Source organism: Periplaneta americana, chromosome 4 (assembly GCF_040183065.1).
Source record: "Periplaneta americana isolate PAMFEO1 chromosome 4, P.americana_PAMFEO1_priV1, whole genome shotgun sequence".
In the NCBI taxonomy this organism is placed as follows: domain Eukaryota; kingdom Metazoa; phylum Arthropoda; class Insecta; order Blattodea; family Blattidae; genus Periplaneta; species Periplaneta americana.
This window is the reverse complement of record NC_091120.1, coordinates 201,838,709-201,848,651: the sequence shown is the minus strand read 5'-3', so window position 1 is coordinate 201,848,651 and position 9,943 is coordinate 201,838,709. Positions and strand designations below refer to the sequence as shown.

The 9,943-nt window shown below is 37.4% G+C and overlaps 1 protein-coding gene across 8 annotated transcripts in view; it reads right to left on the bottom strand.

The window, feature by feature from the left end:
• Window positions 1-702: 702 nt before the first annotated feature.
• The window catches only part of LOC138698620 (gastrula zinc finger protein XlCGF17.1-like), a 40,204-nt gene continuing 30,963 nt past the window's right edge, over window positions 703-9,943 (bottom strand). For all 8 annotated transcript variants that reach the window (XM_069824686.1, XM_069824685.1, XM_069824688.1 and 5 more), the window contains 4 exons: window positions 8,396-8,491; window positions 7,637-7,762; window positions 6,292-6,377; window positions 703-2,872 (listed from right to left, as the gene is read on the bottom strand). In XM_069824686.1, the coding sequence (XP_069680787.1) occupies window positions 1,798-2,872; window positions 6,292-6,377; window positions 7,637-7,762; window positions 8,396-8,491 (1,383 nt within the window). In that variant the 3' untranslated portion in view covers window positions 703-1,797. The remainder of the gene's footprint in view (window positions 2,873-6,291; window positions 6,378-7,636; window positions 7,763-8,395; window positions 8,492-9,943) is intronic.

Sequence of the window (9,943 nt, the reverse complement as noted above, 5' to 3'; positions counted from 1 at the left end):
TCATATCCCACCTCCCTCAAATCCATTTTAATATTATCTTCCCATCTATGTCTCGGCCTCCCCAAAGGTCTTTTTCCCTCTGGCCTCCCAACTAACAATCTATATGCATTTCTGGATTCGCCCATATGTGCTACATGTCCTGCCCATCTCAAACGTCTGGATTTTATGTTCCTAATTATGTCAGGTGAAGTATACCACATTATTCCCATTAATTGATATCACATTAAAAATTGCTACATAGGTCTCTATCCATCTTAAAAAATGTTCAAAATATTGAGCAGGTAAAATCCTTATTAGTAAATGCAATTTCTCCCTTGTGACAGTGAATTGCTCTAGATAATTATGTCTCCCTGCAGTTGATTCAGAAAATGGAAATTTGAGCTGTACAGTTTATCTTCAATAATCCTCCAAAAGTAAAAATCAAATCGACGTATTGTGGCCGTAAGTAAAGTTGCAACATTTTACAGCTCCACAACATATATTTTTAAATCCCTTTCATCCGTTCCTCAAATCCCTCAGCTAATGGGAACTGAATATGTAGTACCTATTATATAAAACACGTTTATGCAATTAACGTCCTTCCTAGTAAATAAAAAGAATCAAAATGAGCACTAGTAGATAGACTAAAGGACTAAAGGATGTTATTGGAAACAAATATTTGCAGAAAATTACAAAGATTTAAAATATTCTCAAAGTTATCGCCCAAGGATTCTATTGATAAAAATCATCCATTTACACTTCATTCATTCAATAAACAGACAATATCTATCAAGTACTGCTGTAATTACAAAAAACAACAGATGTTGAAAATGTCAGTAATAAGACATAGTGAAATGCCGCAAATAATACATCTTAATCTAAATCGAATTTGCACAAGATTGATATAATACTGCAAAACGAAATATAGTACATATGAATCCCACTTCACTGTTTTCTGCATGCATAATTGTGGTTTCTTATAAATCAAAGTAATACCTTTACAAGCCATTCAGTGATGTTATGAACTTAGAACATTCCGTGCCACCGGCGTAGCTCAGTCTGCTGAGGTGCTTTTCTTCCAAATCGGAGTTGCGCTCGGTCGCGGGTTCGATTCCCACTTGGGCTGGTTACCCGATTGGGTTTCACAGAGGTTTATCCCAACCGTAAGGCCAATATCAGGTAATCTATGGTGAAGTCTCGGCTTCATCTCGCAATCACGAATCTCATCGAAGCTAAATAACGGAGTAGTTGATATAGTGTCGTAAATTAACCAAATAAAATAACCATTCCCAATCACACAACGATTTTATGGCCAACGTTTTATTTTTGTTCGTTATATGGAGGCGACAGAATTGGTGATATGATGGAATTTAGCGACATGAAGCCGCATAGTAGCCGCGTAATTACCCACGTTCGTGTTATATAGCATGCGAAAACCTCGGAAGAATCCCAATTAAGTAATTAGCATAAGAGGGAATCGAACTCACCCCTCATGAACAGACCATATTAACTATACAAGTGGCTCGAATGAAGTTCTGCCTGTCACATTATTACTCTCCTAGCGTCTTACTGATGAAATCAAAGTCAGAATTATGCCGCTTATCAATCTTGTCACTTCCATGATTTCCACGAGATTATAAATTTATTTCCAATTGTAAGAAATTTAATTTACAAGCATCGCGAGTAATACAAACGATCAGTATTGGCGTTTATACTTGAGAGTCTGGATTACCTGTCTCACTAAAGAAATTTCCACATATTTGTAAGAAATATTACATATCAATAAAAAAAAAGTTACGAAGTATACTTATATCACAATCACTGTTTCTCATCGGTTTCCCGTTTGTGTCGACGTCGATGGATTTTCAAACCGCCACCTTGGGAGAAACATTTGCCACAAATCTCACATTTGTATGGTTTCTCCCCAGTATGTTGACGAATATGAATGATACGATCGGCTGAACGAGCGAAACATTTGCCACAGTAGCTGCACTCAAAAGGTTTTTCACCAGTATGGTGACGAATATGTCTCCTCAAACTTCCGGATTTCGAAAAACTCTTACCACAAGTATCACAAGTGAAAGGTTTTTCACCGGTATGTTGTCGTACATGTACTTTTAGACTACCCGATTGAGAAAAACACTTGCCGCACTGTTCGCACTTAAATGGCTTTTCACCAGTGTGCTGACGGACATGTCTTTTCAAACTTCCAGATTCAGAGAAATTCTTCAGACAGATGTCGCATTTAAATGGTTTTTCACCTGTATGTTGCCGTTCATGGATTTTTAATCTTCCCGAAACTGAATAACATTTATTACAAATTTTACATTTGAAAGGCTTCTCACCGGTGTGCTGGCGTGTATGTTTCTTCAGTTTCCCTGATTCTGAAAAACATTTACTGCAGAACTTGCATTTGAACGGTTTGTCGCCCGTGTGTTTCCGTATATGAATCGTGAGTTTTCCGGAGTCTGAGAAACACAAACCACAGACATCACATTTGAATGGCTTCTCGCCTGTGTGTTGACGTATATGCTTTACGAGGTCTCCCGATTGAGTGAAACACATTGTGCAGATATCGCACTTGAACGGTTTTTCTCCTGTGTGGGTACGTAGGTGTCTTTTCAGACTTTGTATGTAAAGAAAAGTCTTCCCACAAATATTGCATTTTATTAAACTCTCACCTTCGTCGGTGCAATACTCCGCCTTCAGTTTACCGTTTCTTGTGAAAAATTTCTCTGAAATTCGTTTGTCTAAACTCCATGTGCCCGAAGGGTTCTTTGAACAAACTAAATTGTCAATATGTAGGCCAATGGTGATGAGATTCTGCTGTGCCTCATCGTTGAAATGCGATGATCTTGTATTCAAAACTCCATTCTCTTGGCTAACTGCAACACTGTCATAAAAGTATGCTTCAATCTAGAATTATAACATTACTAGAAAAGTCATTTTTAATTACAGTATTGTTACCTTACGTAAGTTCTATAGTTTTCAGTAACATATATATATCCGTTACTCATTAAATTACAGAAATGAAGATCTAATAAATATATTCTTTCTCTGCGTCTACTTACTTAAAGCCCCAAAAGGTTTCACTTTCATATCATCAGTATAGCATTATGTGTTGCATTAAGTACAATATTATTTCATTTTTAATGGTAATAATGTCATCAAACATTCTTAAGTTTTGTAGTTCTTAATGTCCAATGCACAGCTGTACTCGGAAAACTACAGACCAGAGAATCAAAAAATTACACAAATGACGATCGACATATTGGCATTATAATGAGAAAGAATCTGAACCATCTGAACTCTACGTCAGCAATGCTGTAGGTCATGGCCTTCGTGTAATAGTCTATTGTTTATTGTAGTGTGTGTTTTGTTTTATTCTGAAATGCAATTAATTATTCTCAAAACTGACAAAAGATGGATTTTGAAAAATAGGAAAATTATGTAGGAAAATTGACATTTCACTGAAAACTACTATTTTTCTGAAAAACTTTGGGTTCCAAGCTTCAAAATAAGGGGTAATTTATTAAAATCCGTTCAGCCGTTTTCCCGTAATTTCCATTACCAGTTCAAATTATATATATAGATATTCAGATCATACATGTACATTGCTATATACATCTTAGACACTGTCATCAACATAATGCTATCAAGAAGAATTTGGCAAGACGCGAGCACTGAATCAAAAGCAAGCTTCTACCTTTGTAACCAGGGCCAGATTTAGATATCGTGTCGCCCGAAGGAAATGCTAAAATTTGCTATCCTCCAGCTCCCAGAAATAATTTATAAGCAGTTATTATACAGGTCATGATTAGTTTAAATTAATTATAAAACAAATTTTGCAATTCAGTAAACAAATTACTGGAATCTAAGTACGTGAATCTTACTTATGAATAAAAAAGATTTCCTTCGTGCTTTCCTCACAGAGAGAGCATTGATGATGTCATCAAATTCGATCTGACAAAGTGCATCAGACTCGATGCAGAGAAACATAATATTCAAACTTATTCATTGTTGAAACAAAACTGATTTGTAAAAGGCAGGCTGTGGTTAATTTTTAAGCATTAGTTTTATTGGTGGAATAATTCGACGGCTGAGAACCAGACTGTTTTAATAACAGTGTTTCCATGTCCTTGTCTGTATATATGAATTGAACAAAATTGGAAATATTACTCCCCGTAAGCTTGCCATGTCCAGCTTTGAAAGCCAGAAACTTAAAATGGGTCTCCTAAAAAAATAGTGAAATGGTCTTGAAACAGTTTGGTTCTCAGCCAATTATTAGGAATATTTTTTACTACGATAGGAAGTAGAAAGTAAATTGAAAAATGAACTCTTAAGTCTTTACAGAATAAATTTTTCATATCGAATTATATAGAGCACAAGCTGGAAAGTGATTAAATAGTATTGTTGACGATATATATTGGAAATGTAACTGAGAGTTGTGGTTACTATTCATAGCAATAAATAATAAACACACGTCCAATTTGATTTTCAACAATGTATTCTTGTTCATACAAGCAGTCAAATTTAAGCACTTTCATAGTATAATAACGTGATACCGGTATTATAATAATTATGCAACTGTACACTTTCCTTTTACTATCGCCACGACCACGATAGTCCTATAACAAAACAATATCCACATCCACAAGGTGTTCAAGAACAAACATCAGAAAAGATTTACCGACAAGTATTTTAAAAACAAATTTCAGAGTATAATGAAATTAAAAAAAAAAAAAAAAACCCGGAAGAGAGAGAGAGAGAGAGAAAATGCAGCCCCCCCTGCAAATTGCCGCCCTTGGCAACTGCCTAGGTTGCCTAGGCCTAAATCCAGCACTGATTGTAACTCATCAATGTATGGCAGCACCAGTACACGACAGGTGCTGACATCTTACGTAGTCTCTCCAGAACGAAAACAGTCAGTAGGAAATCGTTATAGTCAATGGTTGTTGAGTTATACTGAGGAGAATGGGGCCCTGTCCAGGAGTCTGTGCACTACGATTTAAGCAATGTGCTGTTATCGAGTTCTTGACTGTTGAAAGTGTCTCTTCAATTGAAATTCACCGAAGAATGCTAGTTGTGTATGGTGACTATGTTGATGTAAGCACTGAGCATCGGTGAGCTAACAAGTGTAAAGTTGGCAAGGGGGAACATCTGGCTTGTGTGACAATCAACGACTTGAACGCCCTGTGACAGCAACCGGTGAGCCTCTGAAGGAACAAGTTGACACACTGATTCATAATGATCACCGTATCACTCAAAGACAAATTTCTGGCATAATCGGCATTTCACAAGAGCATGCAAGTCACATCACTGCTTCGTTTGGATATCGGGAGAATTGTGCGAGATAGATACCCTGGATACAGACACTTTAAATTAAAGTGCAGAGACTTGAAATCTGTCAGAAAATTTTGTTGTGATACGAGAATGAAGTTGACGAGTTTCTGTACACAACTGTGAACGGAATGAGATGTGTGTACACCATTACGAACCAGAGATGAAAAAACAGTCGATGGACTTTCGGCACCATGGAAAAAGAAGTTCAGGTCACAGTTCTTCAGCAGCAAAAGTGACAGCATCAGTTTTCTGTGACAAAGATAGTGTTACCCACATTGATTTCCTTTGAAAGGGAACAACAATCAACTCAGCATGGTACACCACATCGCTCTGAGTTGTAAAACGGAGATTGAGGAGGTTCGAAAAGAAAAGGGAAATGTTGTTCTGCAGCAAGACAATGCCAGGCCACACACATGACGCTCCGCTATAAAAGAATTTGAGAGGTTGAACCTCATGTTAATACGGTAACCACCATACAGTCCAGATTTGGCACCCTCTGATTTCTATTTTTTCCCTAAGTTTAAAGAAGATCTCCGGGCATAGCATTTTGCATCTAATGAAATTGAATGGGCTGTGAGAGGATGGTTGCGGAAACAGATGGTGGCCTTCTTCTGTGGCAGCTCCACAAAACTTGTACATTGTTGGCAGAAGTGTATTCAGCTGTTTGGTGACTATATTGAAAACTGAATGTATGTAAATAAAGGCCACATTCCTAGGATTATTTCTCCGTTTGATTCACAGCCAAACAAAGTTACGACGGTGGCAGCAGTACTGGCACCTTCGTACAAAACAATTAATAATTCACGACTAATTAATTTTCTGCCAATGCAATTATATACCCTGTATTATTAGCCAGTAATTACAAAATTACTTTTCTCAAGCAGGAGTTACAATAAACATGCTTGTGATTGCCATATGTCAACAGCAGTAATTATACAGACGGAACTAGAGCAATCATATTCTACTCACCTCTCAGCCAAGACTTCATTTTCTTCTTTTGTAATGTCTAGTTTTAAGTCCTCGGTAAATGTGTCCAACTCACACGACTCTTCCAACTAAAAAATTAATACAGACTTCGTTGAACTGAGCACAAAAATAACCATATCTACAAAATATCTTCAAGGGCACATATTTACTGGAAAATAATAATATTAAATATGGTTTATTTAACGACGCTCGCAAATGCAGAGGTTATATCAGCGTCGCTGGTGTGCCGGAATTTTGTCCCACAGGAGTTCTTTTACATGCCAGTAAATCTACTGACATGAGCCTGTCGCATTTAAACACACTTAAAAGCCATCGACCTCGGCCAGGATCGAACCCGCAACCTCATTCATTCATTCATTCATTTTATTCCATAGATCTTACATGAGCAATGAAGCTTTAAGATGTGGAACAAGTCAAAATTTTACAATATTACAATTACAATTTTTACAAATTTTTATAGTTTTACAATTTTTACAATTTTGTGCAATTTTTTACAATATTTTGGCGAGACGTAGTGAGATGAGGTGAGGTCCGAGGATTCGCCAAAATATTACCCGGCATTTGCCTTTTGGTTGGGGAAAACGTCGGAAAAACCCAACCAGGTAATCAAATGAAAGGGGGGTAATAAAATCAAAGGGGTTGATGCCGAGAACTCGCCATAGACCATCCAGCTTCAGTCCCACGGCTGTGGAAAACCTCGGAAGAAACTAAAGACCAAAGGGGAATCCAACCTCGAGCATAGAAGGCCAGCCCTATACCAACTACGTTACCGACGGCGACTATTTGTTGGAATGATAATAAACGATAGTGCCAACAACACTAGATTAGTGTTGCTTTCATAAAAAATATTAAGTGTTCACACTGGAACAACGAGAAACTTACTAGTGATTACATATATACCAGGAAATACCAGTGCCAGATTAACTCCAGTAACAAATGTAGCATTGCTATGAGATCCGCGATAAACAAGCTGAAATTTTAAAAAAGTTGATTCTTGTAAGCTGTCTGGTCAAAATGGCATCACAGCATATTCTGATAATCTGACACTGCTGATGTTTACAAGTCGAGAGAACGGCATGCTAAATGGTACTACTGTACCATATTGTAGGTTCAATGCCCACTTGGGCTGATTACCAGTTTAGGTTTTTTTCCGAGATTATCCCCATAAGACGAATGTCAGGTAATCTATAGCGAATCCTCGGTCTCCTCTCGTAAAATACATCTCGTTATCAGCAATCCCATCGACGCTAAATAACCTCGTAGTTGATACAGCGTCGTTAAACAACCAAGTAAAAGAATACCCAAACTACCAACAAATTCTACCTACCTTCGCTTCAGATTTACATGTAGCTGGCGTCTGAGACTTTAGGTTGACCTCTGATGATGTTTCATAGCTGGGGTCTACACACTCCACCTTTATCCAGGCCGAGTGTGGGTTCAGTAAGCCGCCTTCCTGCAGAACAAAGAGACATCCTGAAATATTCTTGACTGACTCTGAAGTACAGAATTTTGATATTTCTAAAAAAGTATATATATATGTGAACTTTTTTAGGGAAGGGAAATAATTTATTAATTTGAAATTAAATCTTGCAAGATATATATAATTAATTATGTACTTGAAATAAATATTTGTGCTCTTCTTTACTTGTCCGATGAGTACAACGATATATGGAGTCAAAGAAGGCTTTTATATTTACATTATTTCTGCTTGATTATTTTATGTTTAATATATCATTTACGAGGTTGTATTGAAAAGTTTTGCCTCTTAATTTTTTATTCGAAAATGGCTATAGTTATTTGAGTAAAACAAGAAGTGCTAACTTCCTACAACTTTATTGCGGATCTCCATATAACTATTTCTCCACATAGTCGTCCTGGTGATCAATACATCTCTCCCAACAGGAGACCAATTTATTGAACCCGTCACTGTAGAATATTTCACTTTTACGACAGAATCACAACCTCACTTCTGTCTGCACTCCAATGTCAGAATCAAGGAACAGTTCTCTCAGGTACAATAACTCCTTTCATTAATAACATATCGCAAAGGACAATAGATACCGATAAATGTTTTTTTTTAATTTACCTCTGATAAAGGTTTGTTTTCCCGCACATCTGTATCACAACTTTCTTCTACGGCCAACGGGTCCACCACAGGCTCCTTCTTGACAGTCTCCATCATCTGTTTGCAGACGTAAACCGCTCAGAATTCCGAATTCAACGTTCGTACATTATACTGACACATTTAACAATATTTCAAAAGCTATGTCAAAATATTTGTTTACAATAAATAATAACAAACAAATTTTTTCTCAGTTTCCATTCTAATCACACACACAACAATTTATGTGAATACGGAGCTGAGAGTGTGAGGATGTCAAGGGTCGTGTAAACTTTAGTATAAAAAGGCATTAGTATTGAATCACTAATGAAGAATTCTTAAAAAAATTGAATTAAAAATATAATTGAATTGAATTGAATTGAAAGAGGAGAATTTGGAGGACAAATTTAAAAGGTACACAAAACGCATCCTTGCAAGGGTTTCGGGGATGTAAGAAACTAAATATGTGAGCTCCAAGCCTGTTGGCCACTAGTCTCGCTCAGGGTTACGCTGCTCCACTGAAGGATTTCTAGAAAATTTTGAAAGGGAAAAAACCTAAAATGGACGTAACCTTTTACGTACCACATACGCGAGGGGACGGAAATGTGATCAAAGTGATCATGGGACGGGACGAGGAAGAAATGGCTGGTGCAAATCTGCACATTGAAAGGAACTGTGTCATTTCGCAGTGTAGAAGGAGTCGAGAAGACTCTGTCGTCTGTTGTTCGATGACAAGGCAGGTGAAGACCTCTAAGAGAGACGCTGTGAATTCTGAATCTGCAAATTGAAAGGTTCCCTGTCCTTTCGCATTGCGACTAAATGAGTGATTTCGCAAATTAAATATGCAATTTATGGGTTCTGAACTAGGGAATTACGTCGTTTGTAAGAAAAGGGGGAATGGGGAAGGGCATTTAGGTACGTGGTCCATTTCTCTTAGGGCTCATCCCGACATTTGTCTTAGCGCCTTAGGAAAACCACGGAATACCTTAGGCAGGATGAGTTGTCTCAATATAAGAGACTGGCCAATTTGGCTTTTAGGTAGGGGGGGAGGATCGAAATTTTAAAAAATATAAAAAATGTAGGTATTATTTATTTGAAAAACCAGACACAAGCGAAAATTAAAGCCAGGCGAATTAAATAGATTGGACATGTCAACAGACCTATGGCTGGCAGAGTGAATAAAACTGTGACCAAAGGAATGGCAACAGGAAGAAGACTAATAAATCTAACATTATGAATCTCCGATAGTTTGGAAAGTGATTTCAACATTTCTAACATGGCTGCAAAAGGGTATCTGTCGGATACAGGGGGGAGAGCCATTAATCCTTCCCATTGAAGGCTTTAAGGAACCAACCTGGACAAATACCCAATGTCCCATCCCTACCTTTCCGTGGTGCAGCTGTAAGTAAACATAATTTTACGAGCTGAACTAAAGGGAGGGTCTACTTATCCATTAGCACTGGTCAGCTTGATGAGTTAAAGACTGAATTTGGTATAATTCTCCTCTATCCAATACCTAATTCCCTCTTTACC